The sequence below is a fragment of the Vipera berus genome, assembly GCF_964194415.1.
Source record: "Vipera berus genome assembly, chromosome: 2".
Lineage (NCBI taxonomy): Eukaryota > Metazoa > Chordata > Lepidosauria > Squamata > Viperidae > Vipera > Vipera berus.
In genome coordinates this window covers 230854997-230876091 of record NC_138203.1, presented here as the reverse complement: position 1 = coordinate 230876091, position 21095 = coordinate 230854997, and the positions used below count along the sequence as shown (strand labels likewise).

Here is a 21095-nt window from a genome sequence, read left to right as displayed (position 1 = left end):
CGATGGGTGGAACGGCGCAGACGTGACCAGCCTAATACAATTCTTCGTAGCGAACATCTGAAATTCACGAGAGGTGAATTGAGGTCCATTGTCTGAAACTATGGTGTCTGGAAGACCATGTGTGGCGAATATTTTCCTTAAGGCTTGTATAGTGGCTCCTGACGTTGTTTTCCTAAGGGGAGTGACTTCTAACCATTTGGAATAGCTGTCAACTACAATTAGGAAACTCTGCCCCTGGATAGGTCCTGCGAAATCTAAATGTATACGTGACCATGGGTTCCTCGTAGTTTCCCATTTGTGAATTGGTGCTTGGGGGGGCTCGTTTCGGGTCGCTTGACAGGTGTAGCACCCTCCCACATATCTTTCTATCTCTTTATCTATGCCAGGCCACCAGACATAACTTCTGGCCATAGCTTTCATCTTGACAATGCCTGGATGTCCTTCATGTAAAATGTGTAATGTTTGGTTTATGTTCTTCTCTGGTATTATGACCCGATTTCCCCAAAGCAGGCATCCCCTATGAGTAGATATTTCATTTTTCCTGCTAAAATATGGCTGGAATTGGGGGTGTGGGTTTTGTGCTGGCCACCCTGTTGTGGCCCATTTGAGGATTCTGCTAAGTATTTTGTCCTTAGCTGAATTGTTAGCTATAATGTTTGCAGACAGGGGACAGTCTGGAAGTTGAGAGATTGCTAGAATCAGTCCAGCTGGGGCTGGGTCTGAGTCCTTGCTTTGAATGGGCAGTCTGCTGAGGCAGTCTGCGTGTCCTAATTCCTTCCCCGGTTTGTGAATTAACTGATAGGAATAGGCCGATAAGAATGTGGACCACCATAGTATTCTCGGTGAGAGAATCTGTGGTGTAGTTTTATTCCACGTGAATATGCCCAGTAGGGGTTTGTGATCTGTAAATATGGTAAAGGGTCTCCCATAGAGGTAGTCGTGAAATTTTTTAACCCCTGCGACTATTGCTAGGGCTTCTCTGTCTATTTGTGCATAATTCCTTTCTGCTTTTGACAGAGTGCGTGAATAAAAGGCTATGGGTCTTTGTGTACCATCCTTGAATAAATGACTTAACACTGCCCCGATTCCATAGGGAGAGGCATCGCAAGCGATGCATATTGGGGTGTCTTCTCTGAAAAGGGTGATCGTTGAGCTGTGACAAATAATCTTTTTTAATGACTGGAAACTATTTTCATGTATTTTGGTCCAGGACCACGCAGTTCCCTTGTCCAGGAGCCTATGCAGAGGCTCAGCGATAGTGGCTTTATGGGGAAGGAAGGCATGATAAAAGTTTAATAATCCTAAAAAAGCTTGGAGCTCTTGTTTATTCCTTGGGCTTGGCGCTGTTTGAATAGCCTTTAGTTTTTCTGTGGTGGGGTGGATGCCTTGGCCGTCTATTTTGTACCCTAGGAATTCGGTGGATGTGACTCCAATAGAGCACTTTTCCCGTTTAAGTTTGAGGCCGGCTTCTCTGAGCCGGCTCAGCACAGCTGACAGCCTGTCAGCTAAGTTTGCTTCATTTTCTCCGGCGATGAGAACATCGTCGAAATAGGGGCAGACCCCGGGTATTCCTTTCAGGGTTTTCTCCATGATACCCTGAAAGATACCCGGGGCTGCCGATATGCCGAATTGGAGCCTTTTCACTTTAAAGGCACCGCGGTGGGTGACAATTGTCTGGGCTTCCGCGGTGTCATTTGTGACAGGCAGTTGCAAATACGCCTGCGTGAGATCAAGTTTGGCAAAAATGGCGCCAGAGCGGATGGAAGCAAATACGTCCCTTACCGCTGGCACCAGGTAAGCGTGGGGGCTGAGGGCTAGGTTAAGGGTCGCTTTATAGTCCGCGCATAATCTCACTTCCCCGTTAGGTTTAATAGGGGTGACTATAGGGGTCTCCCAGCTTCCCCCTTCCGTAGGTTCGAGCACCCCGAGACCTACGAGGCGATCAAGTTCGTTTTCTATTTTTTCTTTAAGGGCAAAGGGTACTCTCCTAGCTCTTATCTTTATGGGTTGGATTGCTGGGTTTAATTGTAAGGAGATGGGGGGACCGGTGTATTTTCCTAACGTGCCATCGAAGACGTCTGCATACTTGTTGCAAACGGCTTCTAGGCTGGGTGATTGGATTGTATTTACCCCCGTTATGGCGATTCCTAGAGGGCCGAACCAGTTTAACCCTATCAGGTTGGTGCGGTTCCCTGGTGTAACTAGAACTTCTAAGGGACCCTTGAACCCTTTGTACTGCACGACAACCTTAGCCCTCCCCTCCAGAGGAATGGGGGTTTTCTGGAAATCTGCTAGGTGGACCTGGGTTTGCCTCAGAGGAATTTTTCCCTTGCTTTGTCGGCAGATCTCCTGATACGTTCCAAATGAAATTAAAGAGACTGCTGACCCTGAATCTACTTCCATGAGGCAGGGCACTCCCTGAATTTTTACCCTGATCCTCACCTTTGAGCTTAGGCTGTGTACCCTGTCAATTGTTTCTACTAGGGTCCCTGGCGTTTTTTCTCTGTTGGCCCGGGTAGCTGGCCTACCTGGGGAATTGGTCTCCAGATCATTGATGTTGTCGCGGCCCCGGCTGCGGCACACCGGTTTGATGTGGCCGGTCTTTCCACAATTGTGGCACTTAGCGTTTCTGAACCGGCAGCTTCCTCGGGCATGATTGCCCCCACAGCTGGCGCAGGCGGCCCGTTGCTCGTAACGCGGCGGTGGCGGAAGGGGGTTCTTGGTTCTGCGATGATCCGATGTGTCGCTTCTCCTCTGTTGTCTGCGTTCCATTTTCCGCTGGAGGGCTTCCCCGTCAGTGAAGTCCACCGACTCGTCGCTGTCGCTGAGCGTGGCGCTCTCTTGGTATACCGTTGCTGGGCTCTCAGGGGTCGTGGTGGTCGATTTCTTCTTGTGGCTGTACTCATACGCCATGATTTCTCGGGTCAATTCTGCCAGGCTCATGTCGGGTTTGGATGTCAGCTTCTTCTGCAGCCTCTCGTCCCTCAACCCGATCACCACCTGGTCTCTGATGCGGTCCTCCAGGTCCGGGAAACAGCAGTTCCACGCGGCGTGTCTGACCCCAGCGATGAACTCGTTGGCGGGCTCGTCTGGTCGCTGTTTCTTCTGGGCGAATTGGACCCGCCAGTACAGTTCTGAGCGAGCCGGCATATAGTACTTATTCAGCTGGTCTACCAGGTCCGCGTAGGAGACCTCTGTGATGGGCACCGGGCTAAACAGGCCCACGGCAGCGTCGTACACTGGGGGTCCGCTGATGTATAGTAGAGCGGCGGCCTTTGCTCTGTCATCAGTGATTTTACTGACGAGGAGGAATCCCTCGACTTGGCCCAGGTGTGATTGCCATCTCTCGGGATGGCGGGTATCGAATTCCCTCACACGACCGAAGTTTGCAATGTCGTCCGGTCCTGGGTCGCTCCTTTGGAAGTTAAAACTTCCAGTGACAGCTCTTGTCGGGAACTCTCTTCCTCGGCTGTGACTTCAGCTCAGGAGCGATCCCACCTTCGTCGCCAGTGAAGTAGCCGAAGGACCACTCGGACGACAGGCTACTTAACTAAAAGGTTTATTAAGAGCAAGACAAACAGAGAATAACTTGCCCGGCTTTTATAGCCGGCAGCTGTCAGCGAGGGCCAATCAGGAACGTTCATTTTGGCGCCGCGTCTATTCGGACCAATCCGCGTCGTCTGCACTTGACAGCTCAGGCTATTTTGACAGCCGCGAGCTGTCAGTGGTTGCGCCTGCGCCGTGCGGGGAACTTTGACAGCTGTCAAAGTTCCCGCGTGTTCTCCTGTCAGAATGTTTTCCCTTGTTAACTAGCCGGAACAACCTGTTAACTGATATATGTTTTAACTGTTTACATATATAATACATCGTCTCTCAGTCTGGTTCAGTAGAAATCACAATCATGGGGAAGACTGCTGACCTGACAGTTGTGCAGAAAACCATCATTGACACCCTCCATAAGGAGGGAAAGCCTCAAAAGGTAATTGCAAAAGAAGTTGGATGTTCCCAAAGTGCTGTATCAAAGCACCTTAACAGAAAGTTATGTGGAAGGGAAAATTGTGGAAGAAAAAGGTGCACAAGCAGCAGGGATGACTGCAGCCTGGAGAGGATTGTCAGGAAAAGGCCATTCAAAAGTGTTGGGGACTTTCACAAGGAGTGGACTGAGGCTGGAGTCAGTGCATCAAGAGCCACCACACACAGACGGATCCTGGACATGGGCTTCAAATGTCGTATTCCTCTTGTCAAGCCGCTCCTGAACAACAAATAACGTCAGAAGCGTCTTACCTGGGCTAAAGAAAAACAGACCTGGTCTGTTGCTCAGTTGCTCAGCAACTTTTGCATCTCATTTGGAAACCAAGGACCCAGAGTCTGGAGGAAGAATGGAGAGGCACACACTGCAAGATGCTTGAAGTCCAGTGTGAAGTTTCCACAGACTGTGTTGATTTGGGGTGCCATGTCATCTGCTGGTGTTGGTCCACTGTGCTTCATTAAGTCCAGGGTCAACGCAGCCGTCTACCAGGAGATTTTGGAGCACTTCATGCTTCCTTCCACAGACGAGCTTTATGGGGATGCTGATGTTCTGAACCAGCCAACTACCGGCCTTGTAATAAGGCAAACCCCTGTTCAAGCAGTAGAGACTGGAGAGCGTCTGAGGTTGCAAAGCGTCTGCCAAGTTTAATTCACAAGCAAAACAACAGAACAAGAAACTCAGGAACTTGAATCCTCAAGCGGAAGGGTTGCTTTCAGCAACCAGCCCCTCCCCAAACACTCCTTTTATTTAGAGTTCAGGGCGTGGTCTCCCTGTGCCTCCTCCCGAGGAGTCCCACAGCCTTTCTTTGTTTGTTCCTGCTCGACTGCCTCCTGCATCGGGCGTCCTTGAACAGGGCCAGCTGTGGGTCATCATCCTCCGCACTATCGGGCTCACGCAGCTGAGAAGAGGGCCCCGGCTGAGGGCTCTGCGAAGCCTCCAAGCCATCATCAGCCGGTTCGTCTTCCACACCCTCCTCCTCCCCCTCATCTGAGTCATCCGATACATCTGAGCCGGCTGCCGGGCCCACCGGCTGGCCCTGAGTCACAACAGCTGACTTCAATTTCCAGCAGGACGTGGCACCTGCCCACACTGCCAAAAGCACCAAAACCTGGTTCAATGACTGTGGAATTACTGTGCTTGATTGGCTAGCAAACTCGCCTGAGCTGAACCCCATAGAGAATCTATGGGGCATTGCCAAGAGAAAGATGAGAGACATGAGACTGAACAATGCAGAAGAGCTGAAGGCCGCTATTGAAGCATCCTGGTCTTCCATAACACCTCAGCAGTGCCACAGGCTGATAGCTTTCACGCCATGCCGCATTGAGGCAGTAATTGCTGCAAAAGGGGCCCAAACCAAGTACTGAGTACATATGCATGCTTATACTTTTCAGAGGTCCGATATTGTTCTATGTACACTCCTTGTTTTATTGATTGCATGTAATATTCTAATTTTCTGAGATTGTGGATTTGGGGTTTTCATGAGCTGTACGCCATAATCATCACAATTATGACAAATCACGGCTTGAACTATCTTGCTTTGCAGGTAATGAGTCTATCTCATCTATTAGTTTCCCCTTTTAAGTTGCATTACTGAAATAAATGAACTTTTGCACGATATTCTAATTTTTCGAGTTTCACCTGTACATCCATCTTATCAAATTCTTCAGCAAGTATATCTAAATTAAAAAAACACCAGATTTTTATGGATTAGGCATTCCAGAGACAATCGGAATTCCCTTCTCCAAACATTGTGATTATTTCTTGATGGTGTCTATTTTTATATAGAGTGCTTTTATGAACAGCATACAGCTTAGTAAGCTAATGAGCAAGAGTTCTTGCTCTTTAAGATGTATTATACACATTATGATATTAATCATCTGCCATCCCAAAACTGAAAGAAACAAACAACAGCAGCATTTGAGGGAAACATAAATTGCCTTCTACCGTTGTCATTGTCAATGAAATAACCAGCACAGCACTTTCAAGTTAAGGCTTATGTTGGCATCTTAAGAGGATATTGTTAATCACTTATGCAATTGGGGCATGGAGCTGAGGTTCCCCAGTTCCTGTCTCCCATATAACATCATTTGATACTTGCTCTCGGTGGCATTTTTCTACCTGAAGGAAATCGTCATTATCTGTTGGCTAATGGGTTTGATCCAGGCTATACCTTAAATGTAATTTGATGTAACAATAAACTGCTGGAGCACCTTTTTATGAAAAACAACACTGAAAAAGAACAAGCAGGGAAATTGAAGATGTATAATCTTTTTCTTGCGTGCCAATTCCTCTGCAAATTGCTCTGCTACCTCTCTTCTTTGTGGCTTCCCCCCCCCCCTGAGGAATTTGAAATGCACAGATGTCTTCAGAAAGTCATATTGTCAATCATGTCATAAGCAAAATTGGAAAAATTAATCTGGGATAGAAAAATCACTGAGCAAGAAAACAATTAATTACTCTCCTTCATTCGTTCTTCTTTTTCCCCCCCCAGAAAAGAGGGTTACATGGAATAGTTGTTTTGTAGTTCTGTCTTTCTTTAAAAAGAAAGAAGCATATGCTATAACTATTGTAACAAAACAATGGAAAGAGTAGAATGTGATGGTCCATATAATCCTTTTATATTTACTAACACAATTTTAAAAATCAGTCATATTCATCCACTATATCTATAGATAATCAGCACAGAATTATGATATAGAGCAGGAAAATGAGAGGGAAAGAATACTGACCTGAACTTGGATTTTGAGATAATTTGACTAAAAGAAAAGGAAAACACATTTTAGAGAAAATATAAAACAAGAATGTACACATCTCATTTCACTTTGAAACCTGAGTTGGAATGATTTAAATATTGTTAGTTATGGACAAATTCAACCAGGATAAACTGTATAACAGTGGCCTTTCTTAACTGCTTTTAATAAACCAACATTATAAATAACTATGTTTTATAGTTATATTCTTTTTGAAATAATGAATGCACATTTACCTTGAAGTTCTTACTCAACAATCTAGAAAGAGATTTTAATTAAACTACTGGGATAGAAATAAAATAATTCTTATCTGCACTCTTTCAGGAAAAAAAAATGATAAGCCTACAATATAGGCCAGGGAAGAGTATTTTATCAATACTGTCTAATGGATTAGAGACCTGAGTGTGGATTTTGAATAGTAATTTTAACATGAACTTCCAAAGTTTAAATCTCACAAACCGTCCAACCTATCATTTGCAGAGTTGTAATGTACTTATTAGGAGTTTCTTACAAGGTTGAATGTAGAGTATGTCTAGGCAACCTCGGCTCTTTTATGACTCATGGACTTCAACTCCCAGAATTCCTGAGTCAGCTATGCTGACTCAGGAATTCTGGGAATTGAAGTCCATGAGTCATAAAAGAGCCGAGGTTGCCTACCCCTGGTCTAAACAAAAGGTGCCAATTCACAGTAATATTATTTATATTCCTATGCAATATTTATCAGCTTGGACAGGGTTCCCCAACCTTTCCAGCTTTGTGGACCAGTGAGGAGGGAGAGGGGATAATTCCGCTGCTCATGCAAATAGTGCACCTGCATATGCTCACCTGCTGCTCATGCAAGTGGGGATGCATGCATGCATGTTTGCCGGCTGCTTCCACAACCCAGTTCCAAATTGTTCATGGCCCGGTAATGGGCCACAGCCTGGGGGTTTGGGGCCCCTGAGCTAGGACACCGTACAAATTGTTATATATAAATTAAATACAGTAGGCTACAAATGCTAGCTTTTAAAAACTCCAGTCTGATATATGATATGACATACTGTATTTAGCCCCCCCTTTTTTAAAAAAATGTGTTTCAGAGAACTCTTTCTTACAATTTGCAATGAATAAAGCAGTGTCATTATTAATGTAATTGGCTATGTTAAGACTTACAATCAAATAAAAGCGACCCTTTCTTTCAGAAAACTTGGTCCAATCCATTTCTCCATTGAGTATTGGGCTAAAAGCCTTCAAGAGTTCCATGATATACTCACCACAAATTTCCACAGCATGTGGTCTCTCCTTCACCACCCACATTTTCAGTATTCACTGACTCGGTCTCGCTTACTTGCATGCTTGCTGTTGTGAAATAATGAAAGTATCATTAGATTTGTTATTGAAAAGCAACACATGAAAATATCTCAAATGTCTCTCAAATATTATTTTTTATTTTACAAATGGTCTCTTCTGTAACCATCTGTAGTGCAATCAACACAAAGAATAAACGGTTCTCACCTAAAAGGTACAAATAGACCAGAGTTCAGGATTCTAAGCAAAAAAAATCCTAGTGCATGAACACAAAAGCACAAATACAACACAGAATCTGATTAACCTAGGCACTATTAATAGTGCAAAATCATTCTTCTGCAAGGTACAGTGAAGCTATTTAGTTTTCCACAAAATGACCTTTCCCCCAATGCTTGCATTAATATGATGAGAGCTATGAGACTCCAAATATGGTTGCAATATTGGGAACAATATTTCAGTACCTTACTTCTGGGTTATAAGAAGCTAATCCTGCTTCTGCTTTCAGCTCACATAGTATTCTGTCTCTTCATTTTAGCAACATGGGATCAATGATGCTGGTCTATCCTACAGACCTGATGTTGTTCCTCAAGTATAAACTCCAGTTACCAGATTTAATCCATGGATGGATGGATCATGGCATATGATCTGGATCTATCCTAATATATCGGCTATAACTACTTTAAGAATGTATGGGCTGACACAAGCAAAAAATATTTTCAATTGCTAGCACAAATATACTAATACAACTCTTGAAAGTCAACTCATAATTATTACAGGTACACTTGTCAATTCAGATGAAAGGATTATCCTAGCATCCAGAATATAAATGTATTTTCTTGCCTGCCCACAAAGATAAGCTGTCATCTAAAGCAGAGCAAGCAGTAAATTGACTTTTAAATTACAGCATAAAGTGCCAGTTACATTTCTACTTTATGCGTTAGCAAGTTTTGCCAGGGACAATTCTGACAGCTTTTATTATCTTGGTCCTTGTTTAAAGTAAACCATTTCTTTAAAATGCCATTGTTTCTGGAAGATTTGTCCTTGTGGATATTTTGAAGAACAGCTAGATTAAAAATGCGTTGTTCACAGTTTGGTCCAAGCCGCAAAATTTATGAATCACTAAATTGAAGGCTGCCTGCCAGCTATGCACAGTGATCTGCCAAGTTTAGGACTCCTCCCTTTTTTTTGAATCCCAAACAGAATAGGAAGGTCAAGAGATTAACTGAAGTTTTTCTGGGACATATTTTACAACCAGAGGGGCCACAGTATATCCAGGCATGGTTCAAAAATTATATATGTGGAACAAAATCTTACGAAGTTAGGATTAAGTCTGCAGGAATATAATTCTGGTTTATATTTGGATTCATGAGACTTAAGGAGAAAACTCAATGCTCCATACCATCTCTACCTACCTAACTCCTCTGGTCCTTTTCATGTTACAATTGTCTTCTGAAACACTCCTGTTATGTACTGGGCTTGTGGTGTTACACCACGTGTGTTGCTGGAGCGGCTAACGGCTCCCCAGTAATCTAGACAAGCTGTCTCCGGTCCTATAATTGGCTAGCCACAGGCGGCAAGAGTGGGTTCAAACTTATTGGCTGCCACCTAGGGACTAGACTATATATTGTGGCTGGTTGCAGCCCAAGCTTCAGTACAGTTCTAGAAAGAATAAAGAATGAGTTATCTTGTACTCAGCCTCGTGTCTTCCTTCTTGCACCAAAGTGCTCACGACTTAACAGTGGCGACGAAGGTGGGATCCTGCTTCACCGAGTAAGAGCTGAAGTCAACGAGGGGTTGGCAGCACACGCCGGAGGGAAGAGGCATTCCCCCCCTCTAGGCTGGCTAGTAAGCCACACTAGTGGCCTCACGCTCAGCGAACGCATTCCCTGAGCCTAGAAGCAGGATCCAAAGATTGCAGGAAGCTGAAGGAAGAATGCCGAAGGTCGGCAAATTAAGAGAATTTGACATGAAGCATCCGGAAGAATGGCCATCTTACCTTTCACAAGTAGAAAACTATCTTAGAGCAAATCAGATCGCGGAAGAAGGCCTGAAGGCCGCCACATTGCTTTGCGTGTGCGGCCCAGCAACTTTCGACCTGGCAGAGAATCTTTTTGCGCCAACGCCCATCGAAGCAGTCTCATACGCAGACCTTAAAAAGAAGCTAACCGGGCACTTCCAGCCCAAGATGTTGGAGATGGCATGGCGATTCAAATTCGACCAAAGAGTGCAGCTACCCGGGGAGACAGCTTCGGAGTTCATTGGGGGCCTAAGACAGACCACACGCCTTTGCAAGTTCTCAAACTTAGAAGAACGACTAAGAGACTGGCTCATGTGTGGCCTTCGGGACAGAACACTTCAGCAGAGACTGTTTGCTAGACCCAACTTAACGTTTTCTGAGGCACAGGATGAGGTGATGGCCAACGAAGCTGCCGGGGGCGCAGTGCATAGTTCAGCCTACCAAACCTTCAAAAATTGAGGATTTGGTCCATCTAGAGGTGGCCAAATGCGCCGGAGAATTGTCAGAAGAAGAAGAACCCGAGATCAACAGACTTCAAAGGCAATCCATTGCACAAAACCGCAGCAACCACCAGCGAGAGGATGGTTACAAGGCAGTTCTCTTACCAAGATGTAAGGGGTGCGGAGGCAACCATCTTTGTGCCAATTGCAGATTTCGCTTGGCCACGTCTAGAGCTTGTGGAAGAACAGGCCACATCGCAGTGGTTTGCAGAGCCTGCCAGAGAGACCGGCCACCCAAATGCCAATCGGAAGAACCGACTAGGAGGGTCCAGTTAGTGTGGGATTCTGCAGAAGCCGTAGAAGTGTATGCCACACCGGGGCTCGATGCCCCCTCAAACCCTAACTTAAGCTCTTGGTAGAGCTACAAGGAGTTCCATGTAAGATGGATTTGGACTCTGGCTCTGCAGTCACAATCATTTCTCAAGACACTTTTAACTTTGTGTGTAGGCGCAGTAACAATTGGGCCAAACTAAGACCCTCAGATATAATCCTAACGGATTTTCAAAATGCTCACATTAAAGTTAAGGGAGAAGCTACTTTGTTGGTAAAGTTTAAAGGGTTTTTGGGGCACCTGGATGTAATAGTAGTAGGGGGCCAAAGAACGATTCTTATTGGACTTGATTGGTTTGATGCCTTAGGTATTCAGATTACTGGCATAAACCGGACACAAACTGCAGACCTCATGTCAGTGTGTGAAGAATACGTGGATGTTTTTGATTCAACCCTGCGGACATACACAGGCCCGCCTATTTCTTTTAAGTTAGATCCTAACGTTGTTCCAATTAGGGTTAAACTTCATAGGGTCCCCTTTCCTTAAAACACAAAATTGATTCCAAAATCAATAAGCTTGTAGAACAGGGCGTGTTACAGCCTGTCGATGGGGGGGAGTGGGAAACTCCTATTGTCACCCCACTGAAGTCCAATGGGGAAGTTCGCATTTGCGCTGATTATAAATGCACATTAAATAAGGCTCTCAAACAACACGCTTACCCAGTTCCTGTAGTCAACCATATTTTAGCCTCCTTGCAAGGGGGAACCATTTTTGCTAAACTTGATTTAGCACAGGCCTATCAGCAATTGCCGGTTGATGAGGCCACAGCCGTGGCTCAAATGATCGTGACCAACAGAAGGGCGTTCAAAGTTAAATGCTTACAGTATGGAGTCAGTGTTGCACCGGGTATTTTCCAAGGGATTATGGAACGTACACTTAAAGGCATCCAGGGCATCTGCCCTTATTTCGATGATGTTCTTATTGCAGGGGAATCCCCAGAAGTGTTGGCCAGAAGGCTCAGGGCTGTTTTGCAGAGGCTTCGCGAAGCAGGCCTCAAATTAAAAAAGAACAAGTGTAGTTTCATCAACAGAATTCTTGGGGTTCCAAATTGATGCTAATGGCATTCACCCCGCTGATTCTAAAGTGAAGGCCATTAAGATGGCTCCTAGGCCCAAATCAAAAGGAGAGCTTTAAGCATTTTGGGGTCTCCTAAATTTTTATTATACATTCCTACCGCATAAGGCAGCAATAGCAGAGCCCCTCCACAGGCTACTTGACAAAAAAGCTCCTTGGAAATGGACTAATTTATATGAAAACAGTTTACAGGACTTGAAAGCACTACTGTCTGTAAACTCCACTGTAACTTATTACATAGAGTCTAAACCTGTATGTCTTGCATGTGATGCATCTCCCTATGGGGTGGGGGCAGTCTTAAGCCACTTAGAGAAAAATGGGAAACAGGTTCCTATAGCATTTTACTCAAGGACCTTGTCCTCTGCTGAGTGCAACTATGCCCAGATTGACAAAGAGGTCCTGGCCATAGTTGCTGGAATTAAAAAAATTCATGATTACTTATATGGCAGGGATTTCACTGTCTACACTGACCACAAACCTCTATTGGGACTGTTCACAACAGACAAACAAACCCCCCACATACTATCTCCAAGAATGTTGAGATGGTCTATTTTTCTGTCTGCATATAATTTTAAACTAATTCACAAAGCAGGGAAGGAAATGGGCCATGCTGATGGCCTCAGCAGACTACCACTGCCACTAATGGATCCAGATCCAGCTCCTGCTGCTAGAATACTGTCCATATAGGACATACCTGATTTTCCCCTCCATGCAGGGGACATTGCTGCTGAAACTGCCACAGATAAAATACTTAGTAGAGTGTTGTCATGGGTATACACAGGCTGGTTGGAAAAAAGTCCAGGCTCTGAATTTCAAAGTTTTTTTGTCAGGAGACATGAGTTGTCTGCACATAAAGGGTGGATTTTATGGGGAGACAGAGTTCATAATTCCCACTTCCCTTAGAGACAGGGTCTTACAATCCTTACATGAAGGCCATCCAGGCATTGTCAGAATGAAAGCCTTAGCTAGAAGCTACCTTTGGTGGCCTGGCCTTGATAAGGCTATTGAGGATCAAGTCCATGGTTGTTATACATGCCAGTAATTGAGGCCTGAAATGCCACAGGCCCCAGTTCACAGGTGGGAGGAAACGCACACTCCCTGGTCTAGGATTCACATAGACTACGCTGGGCCTTTTCAGGGGCAGCTTTTCCTGATAGTAGTGGATAGCCACTCAAAATGGCTGTAAGTAATTCCAGTTCCTAACATGACTACTGCTAGGACTATCCAAGTGCTGAGAAAACTCTTTATTTTATTTATTTATTTATTTATTTATTTTATTGGATTTATATACCGCCCTTTCCCGAAGGACTCAGGGCGATTTACAGGGTGCTTCAAACATTAATACAAAAATTAAAAACAATTAAAAAGAATTAAATTTAATCCCTGAAAAAATATAAAAACCCCAATTAAAAACTCTCAGCCTGGGCCGGAGAGCTCGAAGAGCCAGGTCTTCAGGTCCCGGCGAAATGAACGAAGGTCGGGGGCGGTCCTAAGCTCCACGGGCAGCTGGTTCCAGAGGGCAGGCGCACCCACAGAGAAGGCCCTCCCCCTGGGTGTTACCTGCCAGCAATCTTTAACCGGCGGCACCCTGAGAAGGCCCTCCCTGTGGGAGCGCACAGGACGAAGGGAACTTGATGCCGGCAGCAGGTGTTCCCTCAGATATCCCGGACCCAAAGCATTAAGGGCTTTATAGGTCATCACCAGCACCCTCACCCCCGGGCAAAAGGGTGCTAACCGGAAGGTCGGAGCGCGTCACTGCTCGCAGACAGTGGGGGCGCGATCCCGGATGTCGATACGGCCCTCCATGCACACACCTGCTGCCATTCTCTAGCGTCATGGGGATTTGAAACCCCACCCCAACACATCCAGAACCAGCAGCCTCTACCCCAAACCCTGTGCCGCCTGGACCCCTAACCGGCCCGGACTGAGTGCCGGTTAATAATTCCCTCCCCACCCTCACCCTCCCTAACCTTTTAAAATAACCGGCTAAAAAGTAAATCAGAGGCCTCTTAATACGTCTCCGCTCGAGGCCCCTATCTAAGCCCAACCACCTCTCTTTGCCACACATGGGTTGCCTGATGTCTTAGTTTCTGACAATGGGACCCAATTCACTGCCGCTGAATTTCAGGCTTTCCTTAGAGCTAATCTCATCAGACATGCAACATCTGCACCTTTTCATCCAACTTCTAATGGTCAAGCTGAATGCATGGTGAGGACGAAGGAGGCACTCAAGCACATTGTTACAGGTGACTGGCATCACAGATTGGCAGATTTTTTTACTCTGCCAGCATTCTACACCCTGCACAGCCACAGGTAAAAGTCCTGCAGAACTACGTTGGGGTAGGTGTTTGATTACTAAACTGGATAGGTTGCATCCAGACAGAGTGGCAGCAGAAGCCTCTCGACCCAAGCCTCCAAGGGGGCTGCACATGGGCAATTGGGTTTGGGCCAGGAACTATGGTCAAGGGAATTTATGGGTTCCTGGTCAAAATTTATGGGTTCCTGTGTGTGAAAGCCCTAACAAGCAGGCATATACATAGAATGAAGGCTACTGCTAAGCTTGTAAGCCGCCCTGAGTCTTCGGAGAAGGGCGGGATATAAATGTAATAAAAATAAAAATAAATAAATAAAAATAACCAAGGCATCCGGACCAAGGCATCCGGACCCCTATCTTACGAAGTGGGGTTGGAGGGAGGGCAAGTTGTCAGAAGACACATTGATCAACTCAGGAAAAGGTTTCCAGAATGCCACTAAGTGAGGACTGCGTCATAAGTCCTTCCCAAGGTCCTCAAACTTGCAGCCAAGCCAGCCCTCACTTGAACCACCAGGGTTTTTCCTTCTCAATGGAGATGGAATCTGAGGAAGAACCGGGCAGCACGGGAGTGCAACATGGAACCCCTGACAAAGCGAGCCAGCCAAACCTCAGCAACCACTGTGCCTACTCTGCAGAGCAGACTGACTCTGGGGTGGGCCAACCTGGTGAGGCCAGCCAGAGCATTTCAATTCCCCTTGACACTGGAGCACAAAGGGACATGGGTCTACCCAGCCCACTGGGTAAGCTGGTAGACCACAAAGTGATAGGAACTCCAAGATGTTCCTCTAGGCCACACAAGCCTCCTGCATACCTCACAGATTACATTGTAAAATAAAGTGATGCATAGTGTTGTAAAACTGTACCACTAACTACAGAAACTTGTGCATTGTGAAACTGCCATTACTGCAATGTAAGCCTGTTCATGAGACATTGTTTAATCTCGTTGTAGCCACAGTGAACTTATTTTTATTTATTATTTTTATTATTATTTTATTATTATCACTACAGTTGTATGTGAGTTGATTAATAAGTCTTGACAGCTGTCAAGACTAAATCACAGTTGCAATAGTTTGATCTAAGGGGGGAGGGGTGTTATGTACTGGGCTTGTGGTGTTGCACCACATGCGTTGCTGGAGCGGCTAACGGCTCCCCAGTAACTTAGACAAGCTGTCTCCGGTCCTGTAATTGGCTAGCCCCAGGCGGCAAGAGTGGGTTCAAACCTATTGGCTGCCGCTTAGGGGCTAGACTATATATTGTGGCTGGTTGCAGCCCAAGCTTCAGTACAGTTCTAGCAAGAATAAAGAATGAGTTATCTTGTACTCAGCCTCGTGTCTTCCTTCCTGCACCAAAAAGCTCACGACTTAACAACTCCCATAATCGTACATGCAGAATTAATGAGAAGGAGCTTGTGTGTAAGAACATTGGAGGAAATCTCTACACCTCACTGTCAGCTAAGGAAGATATAATCTGACTGTTATGTAACCCTTTGAAAACCTTGTGAACAATTCAAATGAATAACCCTTCATTCCTAATTATTTTTGGAGGCTACAGATTCCTCCATTAAAGTAAGCAGTTGTCCCAAATTATAACAAAATTGTAACCTTCTAATTTAGTTTTGTAAGAAGGTTATCTTCCCATCTGCTATGTGGAATAATATAATATGCTTTTCAATAGATTCAGGGTTAGAGTTAGTGAAGAATGCTGGTAAGAGGGGTAAAAAAGTAATTATCATCCATAAAGGCCCTTGGATTTAATTGCAAGGGAAATCATCTGAACCTGGCATATGTAGATTTTTTTGGTTGTTACAGCTGCCAGACTAATACTTTCTTAAGCAATTATGCCATTGAAATGTCCTCTGATTTATGTGATTTCCCTTTATTCTGGAATGGGTACAGATCTTTTATGCTCATAGAACAAGGATAGCTTGTGTTAATTATCTTAGAGACAAAATATAGCATAAATTTATCTTTGGAGGGACCAGTACACTTCTACCTTTTCAATAAATTATTCTTACTTGTATTTAGATTTATATCCTGCCTTTTACCTTATGTGTTCAAAGCATTATGCTTAATACTGTCCCTAAGTAAAGAAACCTAGACAGCAGGTTCAAAGGCACCCAATGAATTAATGAATTGGAACTTCAGTCTGGGTCTTTCTGGATAAAATTCAGGATTGCAACTACTATATCATCTCGGCTTTCAGCAGTTGTGCTAAACTTTTCATTCACACACAGGATGAATATAGAGATAGGCAGTATTGATAAAGAATCCTCGAAGTTGAGCATTCCAGAGTGAGAAAGAACTAACTGCTGCACAACTACTTATTATTTGCCTGATACAGATGGAAAGAGCAATAACTATGTGGAAGAATATAGTTATTCTAAAAGTTCTAATTAGAACATGGCATTTTCTGCTTTCAAATGTTCAAGCAGCAAACATATATGACTGCGTGCATCTGCAATAATTGAATTATTAAATCATTTTTTTAAAACTTTGGCCACTTTAAGATGTGTACACCTAACTCCCAGAGTTTTTCAACCAGCATTTAAAACATTAATTAAAATCAATAATATGCACTGAATAGTTCTCAGCCTATAATTCATTATACAATGAGAGCTTTTCTAAAGATACATAGTTTTATCACTTTGAAATTAAAACAATGTACTCATATCTTGCTCATTTGCTTTTTTAGTTTGACTGGGTGTATATATTTCCTAAGAACTACAGACAAAATTTCAATATTCTAAGCTACTGCAGAACAATTTCTCAAAAACATGCAGTCAAGCAGCAAATCATGTCCATGCAAAACACGTGTGTTCATGCATAGGTTTTTTTTAATGTGTGTATGGATTTTGAAAAGTAGTAAAGTTCATCGTTTCAAATGAAATGTTCCACTGCAAAAATACACACACACACATTTTACCATGTTTGTTGGCCCCACGACAACAGCTAAATCTGCTTTTCTTCTTGCTTTCTAATAAATCAGCCAGTGTAACCCCTTCATATTAAGTACATGCAATCCCATCCATAATACAGTAGATGGCAGCAGCAGAAGTGCAGAAGACAATAAATTAGCCATATTCAGTCAATGCAAGCAGACCGAGAAATAACACAAAAGTTAAACTTGGTTGAATTATCAGTAATACTTGCAAACCTATACCTATATTTTCATGGTGGTGGTGGTGGTCAGGATAGTTATTAATTAATTTCTATCTCTCTTCATAGTTTGTACAATGTCCAAAGCCTAATGATACGTGATCATTAATGACTGGAATATAACAAGATCAGATATATGGTTGCTGGAAACACTTCTTAGTGATTTAGGGTGAAATTTCAGTGCATTGCTTCCGAACTCTCATTCAAATAAACTACGTTAGCTACCTCTCTGTAACTGATAGATTCAGCCATATGCATTTCCAAGAAATAATGTTGTTGAAATCTGAAAAGCTTCTGGAACTCAGACTTTTGACCTATATGATCCAATAATGTATTCTACATTAGTGTAATATTTTAAGTAATAATTTACGTGGATATTGATGTGGATGAATACAGATTTCCCTAAATTAAATTATTCTATAATCTATTATTCTTAGCCAAGATCTCCCTTATTTGTAACCGAGAAAACAGAGATGAATCACTTCTAACAGTTACACGGATCATTCAATGTCTTCTAGTAAATAATGAGCATCCAAATAGTTTTACAAGGGTATCACCTGGAGTAAATAAAGATTAAAGCTGAATTACAGAATCACAAATTGAGCTTGTCTTTCGGTTTATGCTGTTTTTCCTACCTGGTTGAAAGTGTTAATTCCTGCAAGCATAAACTGCATATGTATATTAGCACTCAGCCTCATGATAGGCTGTGAATCCAGAAAGCTATATTTGTGATAGCTGTTGGCCAAAAACATTCCTACCAGGCTTACAAAACCCTGAGCACATACTGTGAAATCTCCCTTATTTGTATGTCTCTGTGAAGTTTTTCTAAGGAAAGAATGGTGGACTTTGATCTCTGTCTGAGCCTGCGATTCCAAGCATGTTTATCAGGAAACAAACCTGACTAAATATAGTATGACTTTCTACTAAGTAAGATGCAATAGAGAGGCTTACACATAAATGAATAATTTTCTCCCCATTCTCAGCAGAGAGCTAAAAGCCAGCCCATATCCAGTTCTAATTCGTCCAAATATTCCAAATCAAAAGCATTTTGATTATATGATGACTGTACAAGTTTATTGCAAAACAATAGAAAGACTATACAAATCCTGTAATAGAGTATTATCAATAGCAGAAGATTAACTTTAGAGGAATTTGTATATTAAAACTGCCCCATGCTGAAAATAGCAATACTGCTGCAGCAAATGTGTAAAAACATTTTGTCATGTAGGACAACCTGTGTCACTACTTGTACTCATTAAAAGAAATCAGTTGACAAACAGTGTGCCGTTTTCACAGAAGATAGCAAGTGCTTAATTTTCTTTTTCTTATCAATGGTTATCACACAATGGTATTTTAAGTGGCAGTGTTTGTGAGAATTAAAAAAGATATCTGCACAATTTCACAGGCACTCTAGATTGTGTTTTGGGAAACATGGATTAGCAAAGGCAAAAATGAAAAAGAAAACCCCCAATCAAGCAAGGCAATAAATAATCTTATGAAACATTAAGGTTTTGATTTGGATTGATTTTAAGGTATTCTGGAACATCACATCTAGTCTACTAGCTACTCCGCAACATTAACATCTTGTTTGGTTACAGGATGCTATTTGATATACAGCACAAAGTACTGTTTTAAGATGTCATTAACAATAAGCCATAAGAACAGTAGATACTTAATCAGGAGGAAAAAACATCTCTGCAGACCACGCTCATAGTGTGAACACTCTGAGAGCTTGACATGTTTGTCTCTAAAATTAGCTGAGGAAGTCGATGAAATGGTTCTTCCCTTTTGCAAGTTCTATGTACTCCGTCGCCAGGAACTCAAACTATTTTCCTACTTCCATAAAATGTCACTATCCTATTTCAATTCTTCTATAGCTATCATTTATTTCTAAAGGAAGATTGAAAATAGAAGGGATTTTCCAGCAGCCCAATTCTGCCTTCTTTTAATATATCTATGGATCTACGTAATTGCCCAAAAGTGTCGGTGAAGACACAGAAAGTCACAACAGAAGAATTCTGGAGTGGTGCAAGAATAAGATGGCATGTCAAAGATGTCTAATTGGGATATAATGCTTAAAATACCCTGCTTGGAAATTGGTGTATGTTTAAAGAGTTCACTATTACATTGTACATTTCTATGCAGTATTTACAGGTATCTGTAAGAATTAAATAACAACAAAAATGCAGCCTGACATTTTGAATTGTGATAAACACATATAATGATACAGTATACATGTCTCAATTCTGCATGTATCTGCATAAATGAGCATCTTTCCCTAACAATGAGGAGTTAAAATGGAATCTACTGCTACAAATGCTTCAGATAAATTGTTCTCAGTCCTATGAAATAACTCTGGAGCTCACTAGATGAATCCCAAAAGACACAGACCTGTAAAAGCTCAAACCAATCCCCTTTTCTATAGTTTTGAAATGTCTAAAATGTATGGCAGGAGATAAAGTGTAGATAGCAAAAGGTTATATTCCTCCTGCCAGGAAACCTTAAGCTTCCACTTTATGTTACATATATATTCCATACTGTAAACATGCTATAAATCAAATAATAAGACATAACTGTCATGAACAGAGTAATTCCCAATTCCTAGCCATTGTTTTGTGGCTTACTCTCACATAAAAGCATGCCTGACCTTTATAAATAAAAATTAAAAAGGTAGCAATTGGCCTGAAATCTAAACCCCAATATGAGTTAAGGAATATATCCAAATTATAAACTAATTAGTGGAATATGGACAAGAGTATTTTGACTTGCAAGATATTATTTAGGTTAAAGGTTTTGGTTTGCACAAAAGAGTATTAACATACTTGAGTAAAAAGGTACCTTGGTTGTGCTTGTGGCCTATTGGTCAAAATCAAGAGTCCTACTGTTAGCAGACAATATAACCATGGATGCAGCTAAGGCCGGTATTCTAGTCTAAACTGTACTTTTGTATTTTACAAATAAATGTGAAAGCTTTCATAAACCAACTCTAGGATAGTAGTGGAGGTCAACTTCTGGGCGCCATCTGGTGACTGTCATAGCATATGAAAAATTGCAGGTTGAATATAAAAGGAATAAATAAGAAGGGGCATGAGTTAAGAAGTGGAATAAAGAAAAAGATAGATTATGTGTCTTTAAGCATGAGAGAAACGGAAGGTTGCAACAGATTTAAAAGAAAGAAGATAATTAGGGAGAGGAATTGATGAATTCATGCAGGGAAAGGAAAGTTTAGGTTTAATATGGTGCAAAGTATGAACTGAGATCATCTAGGCTCTTCTCAATACAAAAGCAAGAATCCATAAGTCAATGGGTGAAAGAAAGAGAAAATGCAGGCTAATTTTGGTAGAAATAAATAATGGCTGCGGAAGTACATGAAAAGGCGTAGACAAGGAGTTTCCACCAGAGAGAATGAAATTAAAAATAAATGCAATAAAATGATTTAAAATAAAACCAAACTGAGGGAATGTGGGACACTTCAGAGATTTGTATAATAAGGTTAATATCTAAAAAAAACAGATGGAAAAAAGTAATAAAATGTGAGAATTCTGAAAAATGGTCTGCACTGTTCTTGATAGAACTGGAACAGTGTTAATATACAAATGATATTTGCTAATGGAATGGCTATGCTACTAGTTAGTTA

General features: G+C 42.6%; 1 protein-coding gene across 3 annotated transcripts in view; it reads right to left on the bottom strand.

Annotated features, from left to right (window-relative positions):
- The window catches only part of CACNA1D (calcium voltage-gated channel subunit alpha1 D), a 274845-nt gene that overhangs the window by 119615 nt on the left and 134135 nt on the right, over positions 1 to 21095 (bottom strand). For all 3 annotated transcript variants that reach the window (XM_081321938.1, XM_081321939.1, XM_081321940.1), the window contains exons 10-11: positions 8034 to 8118; positions 6760 to 6786 (exon numbers count right to left, since the gene is read on the bottom strand). In XM_081321938.1, coding sequence (XP_081178064.1) covers positions 6760 to 6786; positions 8034 to 8118 — 112 coding nt within the window. The remainder of the gene's footprint in view (positions 1 to 6759; positions 6787 to 8033; positions 8119 to 21095) is intronic.